Below are 27,454 nucleotides of genomic sequence, written 5' to 3'. Positions count from 1 at the left end.
GGGCAAGAAATGACCAATTAAGGACGAGGAAATTTTGATGAACAGCCGTACAACCCAATCTGCGTGACTACGAAAGAGGAAGTCGCCAGTGGGCGCTATCTTCAAGTTAATATTGTTTTCCTCGTATGATTACCCTATCAAATTAAATCCTATGTCGCAGTACATATATGGACATTATATAGAAACCCAATAAATGACCAGCTCTGTGGTATCAATTATGTGCATGAAGGCTTAAAGCTACCTGTATCTTCAAACGTTTAGCTACATTTACTGGGCTTACCATTTAGTACTCTTCGTCAGTTACACGCGCATGTTTTGCATTTTGGGATATGTAGTCCAGAAAGAAACAAGCCCATTCTGTGACGTCTTTTTTATTTATCAAATAATACCCATGCATTGGACATTGCCTAATCTTCAAGTTGATAACTCTTTTCATGTAAGACATCTCAAATGATTTCAATAGTTAAACAAATTTGATGTAAAACATGAATCTCAAGAGGTGCTAGCTGATGTAACTATACATTATATGAAAAATAAATAATACCAATAAATATCACTAATTTGATAACAAATACACAGATGTCTCTAATAAAACGTACTAATATGTGGATGATGTGCTATATTGTGTATGTAACACAAAACAAAATAGAGTGATATGGAGTGTATTATAGTCAGTAAATATCAAATGGATAAATTCAGTACAATGAGGGGACGTTTCAAACTTTAAGGTTGCCTCTCCTCAATAAGAGCAGGTGAGATGCTTGGCATAAAAGTCCAACTGAAATCTAAGCCTGTCCATAGTGCTTCAGTAATCTTCACCCTATTATCACACAAAAAATGGATGTGTCCGCTAAATCAGTTTCCCAAACTCTGTCCCTTTTACCCCCTTTTCTCCCTCATCGCTGCAACTCCCCAACGGGCTCGGGAGGCGAAGGTCGAATCATGCATCCTCCGAAACATGACCCACCAAAACACACTTCTTAACACCCGCCCGCTTAACCCGGAAGCCAGCCACACCAATTTGTCGGAGGAAACACCGTTCAACTGACAACCGCAATCAGCCTGCAGGCACCCGACCAGCCACAAGGAGTCGCTAGAACACAATGAGCCAAGTAAAGCCCCCCCAGCCAAACCCTCCCATAACCTGGACGACGCTGGGACAATTGTGCGCCGCCCTATGGGACTCCCGATAACGCCCGGTTGTGATATAGCCCGGGATCGAACCCGGGTCTCTAGTGACACCTCAGTGCCTTAGACCGCTGCGCCACTCGGTAGGCCCCTGTATCAGGTATTTTATTCCCTTTTTATCTATTTGCTTAGCAGACAGTTTTTTCTTTGTACCTGTAAGCAACTTCGCAAAAACTGTTGCACATAATTTTTCATTTTCTACATTATCTATAGTCCGAGGTACCTCACTCAGAGTCAAGGACGCTACACTAGTATGCCTTTCTTAGGAATATTAATCGCAACCATCAAGTCACCAGTTTAATGGCAAAGCCTATCTGCACATGTGCTACCTATTACTGTGCTTGCAGATGCTCCATCCTCTCACATTCAGAACATTACTCTTTTGAAGTTCCAAGAAAAAACTGCTGATTGTTTAATTTAGAAGTCCTCTATGTTATGAGCATTCAGTGTTGCTGGTATGGCACAGACAACCAAAGGAGATCTTCTGGTCTGAAACTGTGTGTTGCAATGGGTGGCTCCTTTTTTTCCTCCTCATAGTTCGTCTTCTGCTTCTTTGCCAGTCCACTCATCCCTTGTTTTTTTCTTCTCTCTCTTCATTGCGCTCTCACAAGTCTTCTCTGGCATTGCCCAGGATAAGGGGATGTGTGGCCACCTCCTTCAGATAGTTGAGGAAATCATTCACCTCATGGCCACCCTATTGACATATACGGATGGTTAAAACCGTGAAGAAATGTACCAGAATATTGATTACAGAGCATTAAGTGTTATTTAATCCATGTCCTTTGGAGGAGGAAAAGTGGTGCTGTAGCCTAACCTCGTATTTCCGAGGCTGGTCCTTGTGTCCTGCTGGGACGAAGAAAATAGTGGGGAAACTGGGAAGAAGAACAACAGATGAGATTAAAATAGCAGATTACAGAGTAGTAGACATAGACAGACAAAACGTAGAGGCTCACCCCTGGACATCGTAGGTTGGAGGAACGTCGTTAGCAGTGGCATCCATCTTTGCTATAACAATGTGGGTATTGGCGGACAACTGTAATGAAGAAGGAAATATCAAAATAATGAGCTTCTGGATGATGGTTTGTAACTTTCAAAACCAGCTAAGCAACACTTGCATATGTGAACCTCACCTGTTCCCCAAGCTCTGTGTATTTGGGCTCCAGGCTTTTGCAGTGTCCACACCAGGGTGCATAAAACTCCAGCAGCACGTCCTTTGAAGGGTTGTTCACTAACTCCTCAAAGTTGTCTGCCACCACCACCTGCAGAGGCAAAATGGATTTGTTTAAATAGCTTCCTACCATATTTGAAAGCGACAAACGTTTGTTGGTTCTATTCCGCTCACCTTGACTGGGCCGTCGTTGTTTTCGGGAGCAGCCTCTGACTTGACCTGCCTCTTCAGTTTACCAGCAAAGTAGTCCTCCAAGAACCTCTCCAGGGATTTCCCGTCCCGTCTGCAATGGACGGACAGATGAGCAGTGTGACAGCTGGCCAGACTGCATAAGGGTCTGTGATGGTCATGTGTTATTTAACTCACGTGAACTCCTCCTGCATGCTGTACTTGTGGCCCTCCCTGTTCCTGATGGTGATGAGAGGCAGCTCTCCCCCGTTGGACGGCCCCAGGCCAAACTCCTCCTCCAGCTCTTCCTGGAACTCAGCCCTGTTGGCCACAGCGTAATTCAGCCCCTGAGACTGGAACTGAGTGGCCACTTTCATCACCCTAGGGAGAGAGAAGGGGTAGTGAATGAGTGATAGAGAGAAAAAGAGAGAGGAAGGTATAAGGTAAGAGCAGTTTCTTTCCCCGTGCTGCAGCTCTCACCATCAGGTTCATAGGGACTATGTGACTTTACACCATGCCATCATCATTCTGTAAAACCTATAACCGCACTACACTGCAATTGCACTTTGTACACCTCTGCACAACACTACATATACACACACACACATCACGGTAGCATCCCTCCCTGTGCATAGATTGATAAATTCCTACTGTAAATTGTATATCCTTACTGTAAATCAGTGTATAATGTAGAGTTCTTTGCTTACTTATATTGTATGTAGACTTTGTGCAAATTCCTCTATCTGTATATTGTCTATAGATGGCAGCACCATTTCACTGAGTCAAATTCCAGGTATGTGTATATGTAATTGGCAAATAAAGGTGATTCTGAAAGGAGAGCAGCTCTCACCTGTTCCTCCAGTAGTTGGTGCCCTTGATGTTGCGGAGGTAATCCACGTTGTAGTAGGCCACCAGCAAGTCCCGTCCCCTCATGTTCTCTCTGTTCTCAGCAGTCAGATGGGGGCACAGCCCAAACACATTATCTCTGATGAATTGACGGAGAGAGGCGATCGAGACAGCCTCAGACTTGACCAAGCTGTCCTCAAACTTGCTGTTGAGTCGCGGGGGCCGAAAGAGCACCACCGTGCTGGTTAAGAGAGACACAAGGATTGTGACATCATTATAAGGTACTACTACTTGGCAATAATCTATGATGTCATATCCAACTAATGTGCCCTCATAGTCTAGTGACCAGAGGGCTGAAGGTTCAGAACCCAGGTGGGATTATATGTAAGGGGAACTACAGCACATACTCTGATTCCACGCCGTGTTTGAGGCCCAGGCTCAGGTCTGCAGTGTGGGCAAAGCGGTGGCTGTCTCTCATGGCACTAGACGCCTTCAGAAACTCAGCCATCTGAGAGCTGTCAGCACTTGAGAAAAAACCTAACAGCAGGGAGGGAGAATACAAGTCACTCAAATAATTCACAAAAAAGATACCTTTTTAAAATACAAAAAACTGTATGCAAATGTTTTATTTCAATAGACTAAAGGGTCTCTACTTTGCTGTGATTAATAAAGTGAACTCACCAACCACACTGGCTTCAAAATGGTTGACGAATGCATCTAGGTCTCTCTCATTGTGCAGAGGAACGGAACTGGGACCTGCCTGTTTTTTCATGTAGCTCACAATGCCATCTATGGGAACATGGGACAACATTAGATGAGTCATACATACAATAAACCACAAAACAGAACAGCAATGATTTTAAAGTAGCCACCTGTACTCCTGGGTCCATCATAAGCAGCAAAGTCCTCTCCATTGCGGAAAATTTTGAGTGTGGGGTACCCATTGACCCCAAAACGTCCACACGTCTCAGAGTTCACTGTGCAGTCTACCTGGGGAAAATGACAGAAACCATTTATCAATATACCGTTAAATAGCAGTGCATTCAGAGTGGCGGTATCCAGAAGCAGCCCTGATGTTAAAGCTACTGTGGGAACAAAGATAAAAGAGAAGTGACACAGCTACCATGTACAGTTGACCCCCAAATTTTAAAGCAATACCAATCCTGGGGAACAAAAACTGGTAAAAAAAAAAAAAGAAAGTGTAAAAGGTACACATTTTGAACAAATGGATTTTAACTAAATCTGGATGCAAGGAAATACAATGCATCCTTTGGGGTATCGTGTGTAGACAAACTAGTATACTCACTTTAGCTAAAGGCACTGTCCCTTTTAGTTTTGTTGCTGCAGTTTCATATTCTGGGGCTAGTTGCTGGCAGTGACCACACCTGAAAGAGAGATGAGATGGAGGCGCCATACAAAGAAAAGGAAGAGAATGATCAAATGTCACATGGGAAAAACGCTAGAGGCAATAGTGTGACAGCTGAGCTATCAGGTGGCTCAGAAAAATGTATAAGAGAGACCTAGCCTAGTTATAATCGACTACTCAAATATGTCAGAGCAGAATGCACTGACTCAAGTCATGACTCCAATTATAGCTAACTAGATCCAATTATAGCTAACGTGATTTAGTGTCAGTTCACTCTCAGAAGTGAACTGGTAGTGTAATAGTTAACACGATATATCTAGCTAGAATTAGTATGCACTGTTTATGGCGAAAATAATAATCTAACACTGTTAGTTTGAATTGAGTAGACACATTGAGTCAAGATAGCGAGCTAGAGAGTAAGACAGTTTCATCGGCTAACGTTAGCTGCAGTTCTAAATGCAAATAGTTCATCTACAACAGTGTGCGGTATAATAAATATTAAAATTAGGAATGAATTTCTATTTACTATACATGTTTAGATGGCTGTCGTTCCTTGTATGCTAACGAATTAGCCACAACGCTAGCTATAACACTGCTTACCAAGGCGCGAAGAACTCCACCAACACAGTCTCGTACTCTGCTACCGTGTCATCGAAATCAGAATCCCCGAGCTCGAGCACGTCGCTGGCGGCTACAAAGACGTTCTGCTGAGCCAACGCAAACAGCAAGAGCATGCGAAATGGACCCAACGTACCCATCGCAGCAGAATTAAGTGCTCCCAATAGCGATATACTGTAGCTGATATCCTCTGCTTTTCACTACCTCTCACTGCTCTGCATTCAAGTTCACTGCCGGGTGGGAGTGAGTGTAGTAGAGCTGTGACGTGATCAAGAACATCTGTGTGGGTCTAGATGGGCGCCTTGGAGATTGCACTCTTATAACATTTCTTATAAACGAAAGGGAATTCATCAAAAAGGCAAACGGATAAATTACGTTTATTTTGTATAAAATATATAACTCTTGTACAGGTATTATTACCGTTCATATTTCACATATTGTGCCATACATGCACAACTCGGGGAATTGGAAAAAAAAGTATACAAAACATGTACATTCCTGAACTAAAACCCAATTTTTCAACACTGATACCGATACCGATTATTGGAGGGCCAAAAAAGCCAATACAGATTAATCGGCCGATTTTTAAAAATGTATTTGTAATAATGACAATTACAACAATACTGAATGAACACTTATTTTAACTTAATATAATACATCAATAAAATCAATTTAGCCTCAAATAATGAAACATGTTCAATTTGGTTTAAATAATGAAAAAACAAAGTGTTGGAGAAGAAAGTAAAAGTGCAATATGTGCCATGTAAAAAAGCTAACGTTTAAGTTCCTTGCTCAGAACATGAGAACATGTGAAAGCTGGTGGTTCCTTTTAACATGAGTCTTCAATATTACCAGGTAAGAAGTTTTAGCTTGTAGTTATTATAGGAATTATAGGACTATTTCCCTCTATACCATTTGTATTTCATTAACCTTTGACTATTGAATGTTCTTATAGGCACTTTAGTATTGCCAGTGTAACAGTATAGCTTCCGTCCCTCTCCTCGCTCCTCCCTGGGCTCGAACCAGCAACACAACGAACAACAGCCACCATCAAGATTGGATCCCCCGAGCTGACAAGGTGAAAATCTGTCGTTCTGCCCCTGAACGAAGCAGTTAACCCACCGTTCCTAGGCCGTCATCGAAAATAAGAATGTGTTCTTAACTGACTTGCCTAGTTAAATAAAGGTATATAAAAATATGAAAAATCGGCGCCCAAAAATTTAAATTTCCAATTGTTATGAAAACTTGAAATCAGTCCTAATTAATCGGCCATTCCGATTAATCGGTCGACCTCTAACTTAACCTTTGCCACACTAAGAGACTGTGTACCCTAGTCCCCCAGTAGTGCATTTGAGTGATAAGACAAAGGGTGTATTTATTTCAATAAATTAGTGATGTACAATTACACAGTGCTCACTGTTTAAAATTGGTTATGGTAAACTTGAAAAGCTGCCATCTTTCGAGCTGCTGGTGTTGCTTCCGCTCAGGTGATTCTGATATGAGTTTATTAAGTGTTCATATGCCCTCAATGTTGCCTCCAGATTTCACTAGCCTTGAACTGGTTTCTGGAATAGTTTATATGTGGTATGAATATACTGCAGTCACAAATATCCTCTCTTGCTCCTCTCCTTTGAAGTGTCTGAACTTGGTTCTGTCCTTTTTGGGTTGGTTCTGTCCTGCTCCTTGTCTGTGACTGTCTGCTGTTCAGTGGCCATAGTTTCATCCTCTAAGTTGACCTGGTAGGCAGCGGTGTGGAACAGGCTCAACAGGTCCCGAAACCGCCGAGACACCTGGACAGGAGAGAGGTAAAGTAGTCAGTGGACTAGGGTTCATTTCACAAGCCAAGACATTTCAACAAGTGCATTACTGTTGGATCTTTGTAGTTCGGTTACAAAAAACAACCTTCACCTCATTGAGTGTTTTATCGCCACGTTGGGTGGAAATTGCCTGGAAAGTATTCTGATTGGCACCTTGCTGCTGACAGGTGGTTAGAATGACACGGTCAGCCTCCCTGTAACCCAAAGAGGATTATCACTCTTTAACAAAAACATTTTAAAACATTAAACAAAGATCAAACATTGTCAGGCTTGTCTCTCTCACCTTGTCCAGAGTATGACCTTCTCCCCACTGGCAGTGAGGGAGATGTTTTTGGCACACACAGGGATCAGAAGAGGGGTTGGGACAAGGCTGCAGGGGGTTCTCCATCTCCCCACTAAAGGGTGTTGGGGGGCCATCAGACACCCCCCGAGTCTTCTCCATCCCCCGTACTCCTCTTTGGCGAGGGGCTGTGTTCTCTCCCCCCATCCTTATCCTCCTCGTCATCCTCAATTTTGTCATCCTCCTCTTCCTTCTCCTCAGGGATGGAGAGTGAGCCTTCCTCAGGACCCTCCCATGAAGGAGCTCCTTGCTCTTCTGAAAAGCATAATGGTTGTTTATCTGCAACGTGTAAAAGAGTTTAAAGGGGGGCTGAACTTCCTGATTTGGCTCTAATATTTTTGGCTTGTTCAGAAATGCAGCAGCCATGACTGAAGCCAAACGAGAGTTGTCCAACCGGCCTTTACCACCACAGACCACTTGTATGGCGCTGTGTAGGCGAGCGGTTTGCTGACCAGAGTGCCCTATGGTGGCTGTGGGTTATGTATGGGCAGGCATAAGCTACGGACAACGATTGCATTTTGTCGATGGCAATTTGAATGCACAGAGATAATGGGCCTCAGGATCTCGTCACAGTGTGTTATTTATCCGCCGCCATCACCTCATGTTTCAACATGATAATTCACAGCCCCATGTTGCAAGGATCTGTACACAATTCCTGGCAGCTGAAAATGTTCAATTTCTTCCATGGCCTGCATACTCACCAGACATGTCACCCATTGAGCATATTTGGGATGCTCTGGATCGACGTGTACAACAGCGTGTTCCTGTTCCCGCCAATATCCAGCCACTTCACACAGCCATTGAAGAATGAGACAACATTCCACAGGCCACAATCAACAGCCTGAATAACTCTATGTGAAGGGGATGTGTGGTGCTGCATCAGGCAAATGGTGATCACACCAGATACTAACTGGTTTTCTGATCCACACCCCTACTTTAAAAAAAAGGTATCTATGACCAACAGATGCATATCTGTATTCCCAGTCATGTGAAATCCATAAATTAGGGCCTAAATGTTTTTTCATTTGACCGATTTCCTTATGAACTGTAACTCAGTAAAATCCTTAATTGTTGCACGTTGCATTTATATTTTTGTTCAGTATAGATAACTTGACCAGGTCTTGTGTCTTGAAGTCGTCTAGACTAGCTAGTGCTAGCCAACTTATTTCGCCATTTAACTTCAGCCGGCTGGTGTGCGACTGTGGCAAAATTGGTTTGACATTGATTCGCTTCTCTGGGGCTAGTTAGGGACAGTCAATGAATTACAGAATGGAAATGGGACAATATTTTTACATTGCACATATTTTAGTTGTCTCATTAAATGCGTCCAATATTTGTATATGCAATTCTAAAATGCATAGTTGGTTTATGTTTTTAAGTCATAGACATTTCATATCGTCTGAGATCCCCAAGGATTGGAAAGCTGCCGCAGTCATCCCCCTCTTCAAAGGGGGAGACACCCTGGACCCAAACTGTTACAGACCTATGCCTGGTTCACCAACTACTTTGCAGACAGAATTCAGTGTGTCAAATCAGAGGGCATGCTGTCCGGTCCTCTGGCAGTCTCTATGGGGGTGCCACAGGGTTCAATTCTCGGGCCGACTCTTTTCTCTGTATATATCAATGATGTTGCTCTTGCTGCGGGCGATTCCCTGATCCACCTCTACGCAGACGACACCATTCTGTATACTTCCGGCCCGTCCTTGGACACTGTGCTATCTAACCTCCAAACGAGCTTCAATGCCATACAACACTCCTTCCGTGGCCTCCAACTGCTCTTAAACGCTAGTAAAACCAAATGCATGCTTTTCAACCGTTCGCTGCCTGCACCCGCACGCCCGACTAGCATCACCACCCTGGATGGTTCCGACCTAGAATATGTGGACATCTATAAGTACCTAGGTGTCTGGCTAGACTGTAAACTCTCCTTCCAGACTCATATCAAACATCTCCAATCTAAAATCAAATCTAGAGTTGGCTTTCTATTCCGCAACAAAGCCTCCTTCACTCACGCCGCCAAACTTACCCTAGTAAAACTGACTATCCTACCGATCCTAGACTTCGGCAATGTCATCTACAAAATAGCTTCCAACACTCTACTCAGCAAACTGGATGCAGTTTATCACAGTGCCATCCGTTTTGTTACTAAAGCACCTTATACCACCCACCACTGCGACCTGTATGCTCTAGTCGGCTGGCCCTCGCTACATATTCGTCGCCAGACCCACTGGCTCCAGGTCATCTACAAGTCCATGCTAGGTAAAGCTCTGCCTTATCTCAGTTCACTGGTCACGATGGCAACACCCACCCGTAGCACGCGCTCCAGCAGGTGTATCTCACTCATCATCCCTAAAGCCAACACCTCATTTGGCCGCCTTTCGTTCCAGTTCTCTGCTGCCTGTGACTGGAACGAATTGCAAAAATCGCTTAAGTTGGAGACTTATCTCCCTCACCAATTTCAAACATCTGCTATCTGAGCAGCTAACCGCTCGCTGCAGCTATACATAGTCTATCGGTAAATAGCCCACCCAATTTTACCTACCTCATCCCCATACTGATTTTATTTCTTTACTTTTCTGCTCTTTTGCACACCAACATCTCTACCTGTACATGACCATCTGATCATTTATCACTCCAGTGTTAATCTGCAAAATTGTAATTATTCGCCTACCTCCTCATGCCTTTTGCACACAATGTATATAGACTCTCTTTTTTTTCTACTGTGTTATTGACTTGTTAATCGTTTACTCCATGTGTAACTCTGTTGTCTGTTCACACTGCTGTGCTTTATATTGGCCAGGTCGCAGTTGCAAATGAGAACTTGTTCTCAACTAGCCTACCTGGTTAAATAAAGGTACAAAAATAAATAAAATAAAAACATTTGGCAGCATTGACAAACATTTTGACCATGTACATTGTAATTTACTGATGGTACCCAACTAGCCCCATAGAGATATTGAATGTCAAACCAAATTGACCATAGGTATTAAAATCAGGTCGCGTGCAGCTGCGCTCCGTAACTGATGATTACTTGGGTGCTGCCAGCTGTGGGCAGGATTGAAATAAACCCAACCCAAGGAAAACAGTACCCTTCATTCCGTGACATACAATTATTTCCTATTATCTCGCAAATCTCAGTTTAGGATAAGACTGACTTTATGAGTCTTATTGATGCCACAATGCCGTTTTCAAAACGAGAAGTTGCTTTTTAGGGGCAGTCGCTCATTAACGTTTTGCATTCTATAGGCAACAATTTATTTTAAGCCATATTACTTATGTAGATCGGTTTTTGCTTTTGACCAAATAATGACAACAACCTTAATTCATACAGCATTGGTAGTGCAATTCTTACCAGAATGCAAGTTATCATTTACAATTGCGACCTGGCCAAGATAAAGCAAAGCAGTTCGACACATACAACGACACAGAGTTACACATGGAGTAAAACAAACATACAGTCAATAATACAGTATAAACAAGTCTATATACGATGTGAGCAAATGAGGTGAGATAAGGGAGGTAAAGGCAAAAAAAGGCTATGGTGGCAAAGTAAATACAATATAGCAAGTAAAACACTGGAAAGGTAGATTTGCAATGGAAGAATGTGCAAAGTAGAAATAAAAATAATGGGGTGCAAAGGAGCAAAATTAATTAATTAAATACAGTAGGGAAAGAGGTAGTAGTTTGGGCTAAATTATAGGTGGGCTATGTACAAGTGCAGTAATCTGTGATGAGCTGGTAGGGGAGCTCTGTCTGGCTGAAGTGCTTCAGCCCCAGTACAATGAGTATGGAACAAAAATCCACATTGCGAGTACATATCTAGTCTTTAGTAAAACATTCAACCATGCAAGGAAGAATTTGATGCTTGGTTGTAGCAGTAAAGATGACATAGGCCCTCATAGTTCCAACTATGTCGGTGAACGGTCATTGAATGGGTTTGAGAGAGAGACCCTCTCTTTTCAACACGGGTTAACACACATTTAAGTGTTTATATTCATCTTAATACTGAGCAGGCATCACTGACATAAAATACTCACGTTAGGCATAGCTATTTTTGACCAGGGACTGTGTGTAAATGAGGATTGTTTTTGAACAGGTTGCTGTTGTTTGTGAACATGAGCTCCTGTGGAGTTTGTCTCCCCACACAGGACGTGCTGCATGTGTGTGTGTGCACGTACCTGTCCTCTCCGTGTGTGTAGAAGTTGTTCTTGGTGCACGGAGGGTGCAGTGCGGGGTCCAGGCTGCAGTGGGGCAGGAGCTCTGGATAGAGGAAGACGGAGCAGGTGGTGAGCAGCCAGGCCGTCTTAGCAGGCAGCAGAGGGTATGTACGCACTGCAGGGACAACCAAACACTTACACACAATCAAGCAATTCACAAACCCACCCTCTGATACATAGATAACACAAAACAGCTACACACAGGTTATCGATACCATCTTTAGTACATACAATTCAGATTCTCACGTCTTTACATATGAACCACACACCAGACCTCCCTGTTTATTACCATTGTTAGAGCGTGTTTGAGGCCTGGCAGGGGGGGTTGGAGAAAGAGCGGATGGCGAGACAGAGCTCTCCTGCTCCTGGACCAGAGACAGAGCCCCCTGGAGGTTTCAGGCCCTGAAAATGCTGCTGAAGCCTGGGTCCCGGACTGACCTGATCGCCTCCTCATGCTGGGTAAACGCCTGGAGCTTCTCCTGGGTGGAAGGCACACAGAGACTAGGACTTGAGAAGGGTGTATATAGATAGAGCGAGCGAGCCTCAGTAACTCACCAGGTATTGTTTGGTGGTGGGCCTTGTGGTGCAGGGCCTCCACAGGGCTGCACAGCAGGTTCACCTGGGTCAGCAGCTGTATGTGCTGAACAGAGACAGACAAAACAGGCAAGGAAGGCTCTCTGCTGCTGCAGAACCTCCATCTGCTCCCTCACAGTATGCTGCCTCTGTCAGCATGTTAGCCAGTGGCTCCTGAAACCTGCAGAGGTCAGAGGGCAGGAAGGGGAATAATAATCATATTGATGACATAATAATACATTCCATTTTTACAGCACTTTATTGCATTAATCATCGGAGTGCTTTAAAGCATTCAAAAAGGACAAGCAATTTAGAAAAACATCATTCATGAGATGGAAGGTCCTGAGAGGGTGGGGAAAGTTCATGGCCTGAGTGGTCATCAGAGGAAGATGGTTGTAAGGGGAGAGCAAGAAAATATGGCAGGCAGGCAGCACTGAGTCATCAAGTTGTCTCACTGTCCCTCCCGTCTGTGTGGCTTCTCCTTAGTAGGGATCGGATTAAGTTGAGCTCAGCTACTGCAGTTCATGGACTCCGTAGTAACGTTAGGTGTAGCTAGCTAGCTACGCCTTCACTACTACCAAAATGAAGTACCCATTGGATGAATCTAAGACAGACATGTGGCGCCAGAAAGCACACCACATTTCAATAACAATTTAAGAGTAGCCTTGTAGGGAGGATTCCTCCCTTCGATCCTCATCACTGCAAACCGTCTTGCTTTCAGGCTTATCTCTGACTGGCATTTGAATACGGTCATTTAGCAGATTTATCCCCCAAAATATCAGTATATGTGGCCCATGTGGGAGATGAGACTGAAGAGACTTGACTGGAATTATCCTGAACAAAAATATAAAAACTCAACATTTTACTGAGTTACAGTTCATAGAAGGAAATCAGTCAATTTAAATAAATTAATTCTGCCCTAATCTATGGATTTCACATGACTTGGCAGGGGCACAGCCATGGGTGAGAATAGGCCCACCCACTGGGGAGCCAGGCCCAGCCAATCAGAATACATTGTCCCCCACAAAATGGCTTTATTACAGACAGAAATACTCCTCAGTTTCATCAGTTGTACAGATGGCTGGTCTCAGACGATCCTGCAGGTGAAGAAGCCAGATGTTGAGGTCCTGGGCTGGCATGATTAGACATAGTCTGAGGCAGGTTGGTCGTACTGCCAAATTCTCTAAAACAACGTTGGAGGCAGCTTATGGTAGAGAAATTAACATGCCAATTGCACGCTCCCTCAAAACTTGAGACATCTGTGGCATTGAATTGTGTGGCAAAACTGAACATTTTAGAGTGGCCTTTTATTGTCCCCAGCACAAGATGCACCCGTGTAATGATCATGCTATTTAATTAGCTTCTTGAAATGCCACACCGGTCAGGTGGATGGATTATGTTGGCAAAGGAGAAATGTTCACTAACAGGGATGTAAACAAATTTGTGCAGAAAATTGAGAAATAATTTTTGTGCATATGGAACATTTCTGGGATGTTTTATTTCAGCTCATGAAACATGGGACCAACACTTCACATGTTGCGTTTTTATGTTTGTTCAGTATGTTTGGATTATGCAATATTCTTCTTAAAATGCTCTAGTCTACGCAATGGGATCTGACTGAGGTTCTTTGCGTAGCTATACGTACTTTTGTGCACTGAACTTTTGGAACGTGACGAAAGCTTGGCTCCGCTTGTGTAGACTGAAATCACAGTGGAGACTTAACCCTCTCTACCCACCTCTTATCCTCCTCTACTTTCCCTAATGTTGCTGAGTCATTAGTGGTAGCACTGTCATAGTGCCCTGACTCCATAGTGTGGAAAAACCTGTCTGTCTCTCCCCACGTCATACTGCCTCTGTAACATTTAGAGACACCCATTACAGCCAGGACCAGGACCAGGACACACTGACGCAAACGTGTGTGCGCGTGCGTGGACAGTTGCTGGAAGGAAGTAAAGCTCTCTCTGCTCCTCTCAGTTCAGTGACGTGGCCTGAAAACGGCACGTCGCACACACAGAGATCTCTCAACAGACGTCACAGTTCAAACATCAAAGTGGGCACATGTGCCAACCAGCTACTGAACACCTGGTGCACTGGGAGTGTGTGTGAGACACAAAGTGAATTTGTTAGCGGTGTGTGTCTTCTGTTAATAAGTGTGAGTTGCTGTAGCTCCAATGTGAGTCCTGTGTGTTAGTGTGGATTGTAGCTCTACTGTGAGTCCTGTGTGTTAGTGTGGATTGTAGCTCTACTGTGAGTTCTGTATGTTAGTGTGGATTGTAGCTCTACTGTGAGTTCTGTGTGTTAGTGTGGATTGTAGCTCTACTGTGAGTCCTGTGTGTTAGTGTGGATTGTAGCTCTACTGTGAGTCCTGTGTGTTAAGTGTGGATTGTAGCTCTACTGTGAGTCCTGTGTGTTAGTGTGGATTGTAGCTCTACTGTGAGTCCTGTGTGTTAGTGTGGATTGTAGCTCTACTGTGAGTTCTGTCCACCTCCTGACACTTCTGAGGAAGAGAAAACACCAGAGCATTTCTCTGCCTCCCTACCCAAGCAGATACAGCACCCCTCTGCTGCTCTGTCCCGAAGGGAGGACTTGGTGTGTGTGTGTACGTAATTTCAAGTAATTCCTAGAATGTCATAGATGGATAGGCTCAAACGCATGAGTGGCTGCAGTCACGTATCCTGCAGTTGTTCATAACACATACGACAGATGGCCAATTTGGCCCACCAACCAGCACAAAGTCAACAAGAGGACCATATTTGTAGAAAAAAGGAAGCAAGGGTGAGCTAAACAGTCACACATTCACATCCATTAAGGTCTGGGATATATAGCACTGTTGACTCGAGGAGGACCAGGAAGCAATGGATTATTTGGCTCATAATGCTATTATTATTTTTATTGTCACAAGTACAGTGACAAGAAAGTTATAGCAAATTCTAGTTGCTTCCTCTTGTTGTTTGCTCCACATTAAAAGCTCTATATCATTATTAATATGAGGTACTGGGTTGGTGGACCAACTCAGTGACCTTGTGGTTAGTGTCCACCCTAAGATCGGAATGTTGGGAATTCGATCCCCAGCCAAGTCATACCAAAGACTGTAAAAATGGGGACCAATGAGCTTGTCTGCTTGGCACTCAGCATTAAGGAGATAGATTGGGGGTAAGGCCCTGTGATAGACATCCTGTCCAGGGGGTCTACTTGTACATCAAGTTGCCTCATGCTACAGAAACAGGAGATCTGCTCCTACAAGCTGTTCCGGTTCAAGGCTACTTACTTACTGGGTTGGCGGTACACTTTTTGAAAGCCCTTTCTTTCCCGAGAGAAATAGGGAAAGGGTCAGGGTAGAATCATACCGAATGGCTTGTGGAACGTTGAATGGCGGAGCGCTCAGGGGTGGAGCAGCTTCCTCCCTCTCTTCATCTTCTTTGTGCCCATCGTCATCCTGCCCATTCACTATTAGCTCATCATCCGAGAACTGAAGGGGTAAAAAGAGTGAGATTCAGAAAGAGAGATTTTTTTTTAAAGAAAGAGACTTACAGATATGATCCCATAATCCTCCTCACTGTCTCGAAAAGCGAAGGAGACAAACAGGAGCAGAGCAGTGGGGGAAAGGTCAAAATGAGCAAAACATGACAGAGCAAACAAACAGAGAGCAATTAAACCAGCTACACACACCTCCCGTAAAACATGTACACACACACAGGTTAAATGCAGCTCCATCTGTCTTCTACTGCCTGCTTGACACTTGTCAGTGTTTGGAGGAGTACCAACTTTTTTGTGCATTTCACTAATAAAGTATTTGCTCCTAGAAAAAATGAATCCATAGCCCATTTTTGAGAATGATGTGTTCCTTATTAAGCAACAGCGTAAAATCCCGTTGCATCGGTTTCTAGATGGTTGGACTATTCCATTTCAATAGTACACTGCCCATCCTTGAACCCTCCCTCATTATCCCTTTCTTTGAATCTTAACCGTCATTCTCCATGTCAGATGTCCTGAGGCCCTGCAGCCACTTGCTCCAGTCGCGGTCCTCCAGGGCCAAGCTGTAGTCGTACATGTCAGGCGTGATGTCAGGGGCATGTATCTCCGCCTCCAGCTTGCCCAGAGGCACGTTCCTCAGGGTCCGTTTGGGGCAGGTACGACATGCCACAAGGCTAGACCCTGCACCTCCAGTCACAGGCTGGAAACAGATAGATGGAACCAATGAAGAAAGAGATTCACATTGACTTTGGTCCTGATATGGCTGAATAGTGTCCCGATAAGAGTCCGGGGATTTCCTGGTATAGCTGAATAGTCTGCTAGTATTCATGGGTTGCACATTTCGTCACAATATTGTTTTGAACGTTCTCTTGAGGACTGATGGCCGAATGAACGTTCTACTCAATGCATTGTCAATAGTGGTGATGAAGATTTCATCAAAAGTGCATTACAGTGGCTTGAAAACAGTGACAATTCAAAAGGAGGCAAATAATTAGTAGGAAAACCTTTTGTCATAATTGTGATGTCGCCAGATTGACTTTAGATGCAGTATAACTTTAGCTAGCTAGCCATGATTGAGGGGACAGCACTGAATTTTAGCTGGCTATTTTTGACAAACTTTGCTAGCTAATGGAAACATGGCCCTCTCTCTAAAGTGAGTTTGACGACATTATGGAAAAGTTTTTTTCAACTCATTATTTTCTACTTTAGCACTGTCATCCTATTTCCAAGCCACTGTAGTGTAATTAGCCCCTGTCCAAAATGACTTGGCATCAGTCGGGCACAAATATGGCTGAGGCGTCTGTAGAAAGTTCATAACAATAGCAACGAAGTGACTAAGTGATGGAAGTGCAACCCATTAATAGTTTAGCAGTTTCAATACCTGGAAGGTTTCGGTGCAGATGGGGCTGAGTTCCAGCTCTTCCTCCACTGCGTGAAGCTTCTCCAGGAAGGTTCAGACTTGGGGCCGGGCAGGGCCAGTGGAGGACGGGGGCCCCGTAGGAACAGTCTCCACCCTCAGATGTCTGGGCTGCCTTGGCTTCTAAACATAAACCAAGACCAACATTACAGTAAACTCTTACTCATCCAGTGCACATTGTAAACATTAACTCAGTCAGTTAACTCTGACCCTGTATATAGTAGGTTTACTTACTTATTTCTATTTCTCGTGTGTTTTTGTTATACCTTATGTTTTCTTTAGTATTACATTTTTATTGATTACTGCATTGTTCGGTTGAGAGCTGTCAAGAAAGGCATTTCACTGTACTTGTGACAATAAAAATAAAAATAATAATAGCATTATTTTCCCCCCAATCATTTCAATAACTTTCAAACAAAGGCCAAATGCAGAGGTGCAGTGTGTTACCTGTCTGGGACTGTCAAATCTGTCCTCTTCACACTCAGTGTCCAGGGGTCCTGGGCCGCGCCCCTTGGGCACAGCATGGCGATGAGCCTGTGATGTCCACGTCGCTCCAAAACGACAATGTCACAGGCATGACATTGTAGTCACATAGCACACCCTTTTGACTGATTGAACAGAATTGATTGACTAACGGAGCAAAGATGAAGCTCTTCCTCACCTCCTCTGCAGTCTCATCCTCCTTATCAAGGCAGTACTCTTCATCAGAGGAGTCGTCCTCCTCTTCCAGAGGGATGTCTACAAACTGGGGGGGCTGGGGAGAGGAAGCAGGGAGTGAGATGAGAGGGAAAGAGCGAAACAGAAAGACAAAGCAACAGAGACTACACACAACAGTGAGGAGTAATAAAATATTTGACATGACTCTAGCACTTTGTGTGACAGGGACATACCTTCACTTCAAGGGCCCTTTTGATAGGAGAAATATTCCAGGTGGGGATGCTCTGCAAGGGAAGAGGAAGCCGCTTTAGACTATTGAGATGAATCCAGGAAAAAATATTAAGAGGTCTATTAAATATTAAGCTGCAAGTTGTGTTACTAGAAACCCCCCCCCCCCCTTTTTCTACCCCCTCCTTCAGTCTGGAGCGGGTCATCTTGGGCTCCTGAGGGAAGCAAATAGAAGGTAAAAACAATGAATTCAGGCAGAGAGAGAAACCATTATAAACTTGCAAGTGATATCAGCAACCAATTTCTGAGTTGTACTGTCAGTATAACTTGCTGTAAGTTGACGCTCACAAAAAGGGCTAGGTCCAGCATCTCCTGGATGGCTGTTTTCGTCATGGCCACTACATGCTCGTTGGTTATCACCTCCTGAGGGCAACATTCACAGGTGTCAGTCAAAAATGTTCAACACTAACATTCGTAACTTAACATTAACCCCTCTTTTGACCGGATTGAGACTCCAGGTAATTCACATGGAGGATGGGTGAACGTTGACGGAGGTCAAGTTGTGTTGCTGTGACTTCCTCTCCAGATCCAGCTGCTCAAACTCATCCTCATCGCTGTCACTGGATGAATCTTCCGATGACCTTTTTCCAGCCACGGAGTGTCCCTCTTCCTGCCCATTGTCTAAAGTGCTCTTCCTTTTCGAGCTGCTCTTCCTCGTTGTCAGCCTCTGGCCCCGACAATCCTCTCCATCTTCAGACGGAAGTAAGTAATCAAAACAGAAACCCAATTCTCATACACTAGAAATCTGATTCAGTGTTTCCAAAATGGTGGGTACGTTCACTTCCTATAGAGCAGGTATGAGCAACTCATCATGAGGGACTGCAGTGGCTCACTGGGCTGACTACCAACATCCATACCCACACGCAGTCAGAGCCAGCCCTAGACTTTTGGGGGCCCTACGTGAAATTGTTGGGAGCAAAACCTTTTAGCGGGCCCCCTCTTGACAGTGGAGAGAGCTAATTTCCTGCAATTCCACACATTTTGCCAAGGGGTTTGGAAAGCAAGTTTGCTGCAATTCTACAAATTTTGTCATGGGACGAAGAGAAGATTTAGCAATTTAATAACTAATTTCATGCAAATGTAAAAAAAAAAAATGCCATGGGGCAGAGAGAAAATAACTGCAGCTTTACAGCTAATTCCTCCTCTTCTGCATCGGAGGGGCTGGGATATAGCTGACAAACATCCCCATTCTTAAGCTGGCCTGCAGCAGACACAAAACTAAGATATAACAATGAGATGATCACATTCCCACCACTGAAGCATGTAAAACCAATTAAATGCCCTTGCACACAAACTCCCATATCCCTTCATATTTTAGCAACACACACTGTGTTACTTGTCATCCCTCTCTCTTTTCCATTACCCCTTCATTTTCTCATCCCTCCGTACATGAAGCAATGGTCCTCTGCTTGAACCTGGGAGAGTGTCTCCTTTGTGACAGCCCCATCTGGGACCGTCATCCCAAAGCCCTTTCCCTTAGCAGGGGTGGAAATGGAGATACAGTGCCTTGCGAAAGTATTCGGCCCCCTTGAACTTTGCGACCTTTTGCCACATTTCAGGCTTCAAACATAAGTATATAAAACTGTATTTTTTTGTGAAGAATCAACAACAAGTGGGACACAATCATGACGTGGAACGACATTTATTGGATATTTCAAACTTTTTTAACAAATCAAAAACGGAAAAATTGGGCGGGCAAAATTATTCAGCCCCTTTAATTTCAGTGCAGCAAACTCTCTCCAGAAGTTCAGTGAGGATCTCTGAATGATCCAATGTTGACCTAAATGACTAATGATGATAAATACAATCCACCTGTGTGTAATCAAGTCTCCGTATAAATGCACCTGCACTGTGATAGTCTCAGAGGTCCGTTAAAAGCGCAGAGAGCATCATGAAGAACAAGGAACACACCAGGCAGGTCCGAGATACTGTTGTGAAGAAGTTTAAAGCCGGATTTGGATACAAAAAGATTTCCCAAGCTTTAAACATCCCAAGGAGCACGGTGCAAGCGATAATATTGAAATGGAAGGAGTATCAGACCACTGCAAATCTACCAAGACCTGGCCGTCCCTCTAAACTTTCAGCTCATACAAGGAGAAGACTGATCAGAGATGCAGCCAAGAGGCCCATGATCACTTTGGATGAACTGCAGAGATCTACAGCTGAGGTGGGAGACTCTGTCCATAGGACAACAATCAGTCGTATATTGCACAAATCTGGCCTTTATGGAAGAGTGGCAAGAAGAAAGCCATTTCTTAAAGATATCCATAAAAAGTGTTGTTTAAAGTTTGCCACAAGCCACCTGGGAGACACACCAAACATGTGGAAGAAGGTGCTCTGGTCAGATGAAACCAAAATGGAACTTTTTGGCAACAATGCAAAACGTTATGTTTGGCGTAAAAGCAACACAGCTCATCACCCTGAACACACCATCCCCACTGTCAAACATGGTGGTGGCAGCATCATGGTTTGGGCCTGCTTTTCTTCAGCAGGGACAGGGAAGATGGTTAAAATTGATGGGAAGATGGATGGAGCCAAATACAGGACCATTCTGGAAGAAAACCTGATGGAGTCTGCAAAAGACCTGAGACTGGGACGGAGATTTGTCTTCAAACAAGACAATGATCTAAAACATAAAGCAAAATCTATAATGGAATGGTTCAAAAATAAACATATCCAGGTGTTAGAATGGCCAAGTCAAAGTCCAGACCTGAATCCAATCGAGAATCTGTGGAAAGAACTGAAAACTGCTGTTCACAAATGCTCTCCATCCAACCTCACTGAGCTCGAGCTGTTTTGCAAGGAGGAATGGGAAAAGATTTCAGTCTCTCGATGTGCAAAACTGATAGACATACCCCAAGTGACTTACAGCTGTAATCACAGCAAAAGGTGGCGCTACAAAGTATTAACTTAAGGGGGCTGAATAATTTTACACGCCCAATTTTTCAGTTTTTGATTTGTTAAAAAAGTTTGAAATATCCAATGTCATTCCACTTCATGATTGTGTCCCACTTGTTGTTGATTCTTCACAAAAAAAATACAGTTTTATATCTTTATGTTTGAAGCCTGAAATGTGGCAAAAGGTCGCAAAGTTCAAGGGGGCCGAATACTTTCGCAAGGCACTGTATGTATGTTAACAGAGAGTGCAGAGTGGACTACCATTGGAGATCTGGGGGGCACAGGTTGTCTCATCCCTCTTTAAGGCTTTAGAACTAATGGGCTGTGGTTCTGGGGTGCTCGATTTGCGTTTCTGGGCTTTCATGCTTCGAGGCCTGAAAGAACACAACAGTTTAACGTTACAGTTACATGAGCGGGGGCTAACGTCAACAGACAGTAAAATGTACTTTGTCATAGAATAAAACAATAGGATGAAATATTTGCTGTTGTTACTAGCTAGACAAAATGTATATAGCAGAGTAAAACAGCTAACGTATGGGGTCCCATTTGTGTGCAATTCAAGCTACTATCTAGCTAGCTAGCTGTTATTATCTAGCAGGCTGGTGGTGCCACTTTCTCGGTTGCAGTACAAGTACAACCAAGTCAACACAGCTATAGAAAACGTTTCTTATTAGCTAAAATAATCGTATGATACAAGTCACGCTAATAACCCTGAAGTAGTTGTTTTGGTAGCTAGCTTATGTTGTTTTTTATTAGCTTGCTGACAAACGACGTATATTTGTCAACAAGTAACCTTGTGTGTTTGTGTGTCTCAAAAATGGACGCCCGACTTTTCTATGTCGACAGTACATTGACCTTTCAAATTCAGTAACTTTATTGGTGTCACTTACCCCCAAATCTGCATTTGGTGCAATGAAAAGCTAGCGAGCTAAGTATGTAAATAATTTACAGCGCCCTTTCCCGCGTGTCACAGATAAATCCATCCCCAATTAATTTCCCCATAGTATTAGAGATCCTACCTCAGGTACAGTGGGCCTGCTATCAGCAGTGAAAGGGTAGACTATTCATTTCACGTTGATACAGCAGCCTACAGTAAATGTTTGTGTTATTAATCACACACACAATCTTTCAAGTTGATTCACCAGGTTGTTTTCTAACAGTTGTGGTTTTAATGGATGGAGCAAACATTGACAATTGCACGTACGCACACATATTATTTATTATATTATTTGTCGTGTTTTTTGTAAAAAAAATAATAATAATAAAAATAAACAAACAAAATAACACAAAAAAACTCTATTTATATCATTTATTTAGAGGGATCTGGATAGTCTTGCACCTTGATACCTGAAACAAACCATATGACAGCAAAGCTGCGAGCTACTAGGAATGGACGCTCCCAAAGACTATTATATACGCACCTCCATTATGATGCATCGTTCCAGAATATTTGGAAAAGCACCAACACAGAATATGAATATGGAATAAACATAGCTACGGATCAAACCTAAAATAACTGTTTTATCAACCAACTTTATTTGAAAGCAATTTCTACATGTAAATGCCTGAAATGGAAACTGTGAGTATTATTATTATTTGTATTCTTTACAATAAACAAGTTTAAGCTACTTTTATCCTAAAATGTTAGTCAAAGTGGACAGGTTTTGCCTGTTAAAAAAAAGTGCTTTAAAATACTGGTACTGGGACTGGTCAGTACTGGTCAAAGTTCACCCTCAGCCTTCTAAATCAAGATATTAATGTATTTAGTGTAAATTCAACTTGTTTGTAAACTCCAAATATTCTCTTGTTCTCCAATTTAAAGATATCCATAGCATACAAGTCAGGTAACCCCAGGCTCCAAAGTGACAGAGGCCTAGAGGTCAAGTCTCTGGTATCCAGGGGTAACAGCAAAGCAACACCTCCATCTAAGGGAAAAGCCGCTCACAGGGCTACTGCTGACCTGTACCACCCCCCAAAGTCCCAAAAGGCTAAAGTCCTATATGAGTCCATCATGCTTGTTGACTCCAGCAACCGCAATGAAATCCGGATGATCCTGAGGATGATTGGCTTCCCCCTGACAGAGAAGCAGCTGAATAACATAAACAAACAAGAAATTAAATTATTGGAAGATATCAAAAAGAAAGAAATTAAAAGAAAGGAGCTGGAAAAGAAATGGAGCCAACTGCAGAGGCCTAAATGGATCCTCAAGCTTATCAAGCTGCGACAGGGGACAAAACCCGTCCATGGCAGCAGCGGACTGAAGACAACAGCCAGCCAGAGTGAAGGGGGCTCTGCCCATACATCAGATAAGGCGACAAGCACCAAGGGGCAAAAGAGAACAGCCAGCCAGAGTGAAGGGGGCTCTGCCCGTACATCAGATAAGGCGACAAGCACCAAGGGGCAAAAGAGAACAGCCAGCCAGATGAAAGGAGAAAGCAGCGGTACCTTAGAGGCATCTAGAAGGGGACAGAAGAGAGCAGCCAGCCAGATGAAAGGAGAAAGCAGCTGTACCTTAGAGGCATCTAGAAGGGGACAGAAGAGAGCAGCCAGCCAGATGAAAGGAGAAAGCAGCTGTACCTTAGAGGCATCTAGAAGGGGACAGAAGAGAACAGCCAGCCAGATGGAACAAGTAGAACTCAACTCATTCATACGCTTCTTCAATATCCCTCCCAGCCAGAAGAAGTTGAGAGTCATTGATATTTACTCATATGGATTTGCACCCAGCCACATAGCCGATCACACATATGCACGCAAGAATAGTTCTTAACATAAAGATTGCAACAATATAAAGTTGGTAAAATAAAATGTGACATAACAGTCATCAGTCAGTGTGTTTTGGTTCAATATTCTTAGCAACAACAGCCAGAGAAAGCTACCCTTTGGACATGTAATTGAGTCATGCAACCATCCTAGAGCTATACTGCAGATAAAATCTTCAACACTTGACTTGACTGAAAGCTTTAAAAAAAAGTATATATTTAATTTCTTAATACTATATACATGGGTACTTGCAGCCACATATTTTAATTTCTCCTACTATATATTAGGAGAAAAAAGTATTTCTCCCCAGTCACTAAATACTGTAGCTAGTCTCACTAGAGTCTCTAGACAGATGGATTACCTCCCACAATCTTACAATGTTCCAGCACAGTGCTGGTGCCCTAGCTAGGTCTGGGATTTCCGAGGCTACAAAATATATTTTTTTTATTTATTTAACTAGGCAAGTCAGTTAAGAACAACTTCTTATTTCCAATGACAGCCTAGGAACAGTGGGTTAACTGCCTGTTCAGGGGCAGAACAACAGATTTGTACCTTGTCAGCTCGGGGGTTTGAACTTGCAACCTTCTGGCTACTAGTCCAACACTCTAACCACTAGGCTACCCTGCCTAACCCAGTTATGTTTTGTTTGTGCTCTATAAACCATTAAATCAACACAATTAATGGTTGAATGTTTTGGTAATCTTTTAGCCAGTGGAGGCTCATCAGAGGAGGAAGGGGTTGACCATCCTCCTCAGTGAATTTCATAAAAATGTCAATTGTGAAACATTTCAAAAGTAATACTTTTTAGATAAGACTGTACTAAATATAATCACGTCACCAAATAACTGATTAAAACACACTATTTTGCATATAAGGTCTACAGTAGCCTCAGCACTCTGAGGGTAGCACCATGGAGTAGCTGGAGGATAGCTAGCTTCCATCCTCCTCTGGGTACATTGATATCAATACAAAACCTAGGAAACTCATGGTTCTCACCCCCTTCTATAGACTTACACAGTAATTATGACAACTTCCAGAGGACATCCTCCAGCCTATCAGAGCTCTTGCAGCATGAACTGATATGTTGTCCACCCAATCAAAGGGTCCGAGAATTAATATAGTCCCCAAAGCATAAACTCCAGCTTGCACTGCAGTGTATAAAATGTGGTGAGTAGTTGACTCAAAGAGTGAGAAATACAATAGTTGAACAGTTAAACATTTTATTTCTTCCAAAATGACGGAGAAGCAAGAGAGAAATAGAGAAAGTCATTTTTTTTCAGTTTCAGTTTCACTGACTTAGCTAGCAAATGCAGCTAGCTAGTTTAGCCTACTGAAACACCCTGCTCAAACAGAGGGATGCTTTGTTAGCTATCTGACAATGACTTTCCAACTCAAGACTGGAACTCTTCCAAGTGTAGGGATTACAAGTTTATTGCCACCGGGGCCGCCAATGTAACTTCTTATTGACTGTACACTAACGTTACTGCATGATTGTAGTGGGTTTACTAACGCGTTAATTCTATTAGCTATGCTGACTATGATGTTACTTTAGCTAATATGGTGACAACGATGTAGGCTTTGTGTAGCGGTTTGTCTTGGAAACCCGGGCACATACAGCTGATGTGTTGTGCATTGAAGTCCACAAGCGAAGGGAAGAGAAGGAATGTGTCTGTTATGAGAGTGAATTGTGTTTATGTGTGATCAGTGGTGTATTCCTTCCGCCGATTCTGTTGAAAAAAAAAGTTTAAGCGGAAGCAAATGGAACAAAGCGGGGATAAACAAACATTGTTTGCAGCTGTTGGACTAATGATTACACCCTATATCAGGCAAGAGTGTGCAAGGCGGTATTGAATGTCACTGTCTGTCATCTCAAATTTGTCTCTCAACCTGTGTGCACCTACGTTGTAAACTTCATTCATAGGTTAGGTTGTAGCAACCTCATGATGGGTATAGGGAAAATTTGAGTATCATGTAGTAGCCTAAACATATCTTTCTTATATTGAACTGGGTGAATGAAATATGAATGAGAGTCATCCAATATGCTGTAATAGAAATAAGGCCATGCTCATTGAAATGTTTTTGTCCTCCCTCATCTTAAACGGCACTGACCGCCACTGCTTTTAGCCATAGTATAATAATTGTTTATGACGGTGTCATTGATGATTTGAATGCACAGAGGTGCTTATAAAGTTAACCTCAGTATGGCAAGGGCATCTGTTAGCCAACCCCGTGAGAGGAGTTCAGTTGTTGACTGACTGAAAAAGACAGCTTATTGACGTCAGTAAGTAGGTGATAGTTCCTGAGAACCAATGATGCATGTGGTATACCTGTAATTTAAATATATGGGCACTGCTTTATCTGTCACGTCAGAAGCATATCTCCGAGAAATTGGACACTCCTTCATTACATATCTAGTCTGCAGTCGAATATGGTCCTAAAGTTTTACACTAAATCAATAGCAAAAGATTATCAAGTGTAAAACAATAAGCTACAGTAGGCTAACAGTGAGGTCTACCGGCTTCGTTAACGCCTTCTGGATGTGCGTAAAAGTGGATGTGCGTAAAAGTTGATTTGCGTAAAAGTAATCGGATCCCATTCCGGAAAATCGAAAATGTCAACGCAACTGCGACTCCAACCGACCCAGACGGCTGCAAAGACAAAAAATATATATTTTGAAGACATGGTGAGGACACCTGACCGCATCCCAAAGTTTACCATTCCGCCCCTGGGACAGGCACGATGTCTGCAAACTCCAAGGGACCGGGAAGGATGTGCGCTGCTCTACCCACGTCGCAATACAATTCCACTGTTGCCGCGCTCCACATCTGTCTTCTGTCGAGCACTGAGTCACGTCGGTCCTCTCCAGGAGCATCAATACATGGCAAGATAACATTTGGTGGATCCAACGACACGGGCGGCAATGTCTCTTCCGCATTTACCCAAAATCACTACGCCATATGGCTTCCTGACTCTGGGTGAAAGCCCCTGCGTCCGAAGAAGACAGTCATTGTTTTTTAAAGATGACTTGACACAGTCTTGCATGATCAACGGGACACAATGGGCCAGCACGCCCACGTCAACTAAAAATCATACCCAACGCCCTCTATCAGATTTTTTTTTAAACATCCCTGGCGCGAGGATTGCGCACTCCTTTTCGTACAACGCTGCGTCAACTCACCGTTGCGCCTCACGTCAGTCAGAAAACTATCGACATTCTGAGCATCTCTGTCTGGACACGGATCATTCCGGACCTCTGCCACTGTGTTCCCCGGGGAATGGACAAATAAAGCGACTATTCAAGAACCGTCTGGCTTCAGTTCGGGCAATGTACAAAGTTGTGCACTGGATGAGTAAGTTGCCCTTGATGTGCCAGAAATGAATGTATTACAAATAAAAATGTATTAAAAATAAAAATGTACCTTGTCTATTTCAGTTTTACCCCAATAAATGACAGTTGAAATTAATCAACCAACAAGCAAGATAAATTAAATAGAGTAAAATAAAGTTTAGTACCACATTTCAAAGCTACAATAGAAACAGTTATGTATATTGTCTTCTTCACTCAAGCACTTGATGTTACCAAGACCAAACACATACTTCACAGGCTTCAAGACACATTAAATAACGGCTACAATTACCTTATGATGGATGACAGGTTA

At 43.2% G+C, this 27,454-nt stretch overlaps 1 protein-coding gene and 1 pseudogene across 1 annotated transcript; both read right to left on the bottom strand.

Annotated features, from left to right (window-relative positions):
* Window positions 1–355: 355 nt before the first annotated feature.
* Window positions 356–5,635, bottom strand: LOC115103155 (protein disulfide-isomerase A3-like). The gene is made up of 12 exons (XM_029623872.2): window positions 5,337–5,635; window positions 4,677–4,755; window positions 4,243–4,360; window positions 4,052–4,159; window positions 3,778–3,907; window positions 3,375–3,611; window positions 2,723–2,905; window positions 2,531–2,639; window positions 2,319–2,447; window positions 2,142–2,221; window positions 2,003–2,060; window positions 356–1,882 (listed from the first exon to the last, which is right to left on the bottom strand). Exons 1-12 carry the CDS (start codon window positions 5,492–5,494, stop codon window positions 1,793–1,795), a joined length of 1,479 nt encoding a protein of 492 aa, XP_029479732.1. The 5' UTR covers window positions 5,495–5,635; the 3' UTR covers window positions 356–1,792.
* An 80-nt stretch (window positions 5,636–5,715) lies between these two features.
* On the bottom strand, window positions 5,716–22,032 carry LOC115103143 (GON-4-like protein; annotated as a pseudogene).
* Window positions 22,033–27,454: the final 5,422 nt, after the last annotated feature.

Source organism: Oncorhynchus nerka, linkage group LG3 (genome assembly GCF_034236695.1).
Source record: "Oncorhynchus nerka isolate Pitt River linkage group LG3, Oner_Uvic_2.0, whole genome shotgun sequence".
Taxonomy (NCBI): domain Eukaryota; kingdom Metazoa; phylum Chordata; class Actinopteri; order Salmoniformes; family Salmonidae; genus Oncorhynchus; species Oncorhynchus nerka.
Note: the sequence above shows the minus strand (reverse complement) of the source record. Positions and strands in the feature narration are given on the sequence as shown.

Coding starts and splice junctions, on each gene's coding strand:
- LOC115103155 (XM_029623872.2), bottom strand. CDS start 5,494: ATGGGTACGTTGGGTCCATTTCGCATGCTCTTGCTGTTTGCGTTGGCT. Junction 2,448..2,530: donor ACAACGACGGCCCAGTCAAG/GTGAGCGGAATA, acceptor TTGCCTCTGCAG/GTGGTGGTGGCAGACAACTT. Junction 1,883..2,002: donor ACCAGCCTCGGAAATACGAG/GTTAGGCTACAG, acceptor ATATGTCAATAG/GGTGGCCATGAGGTGAATGA.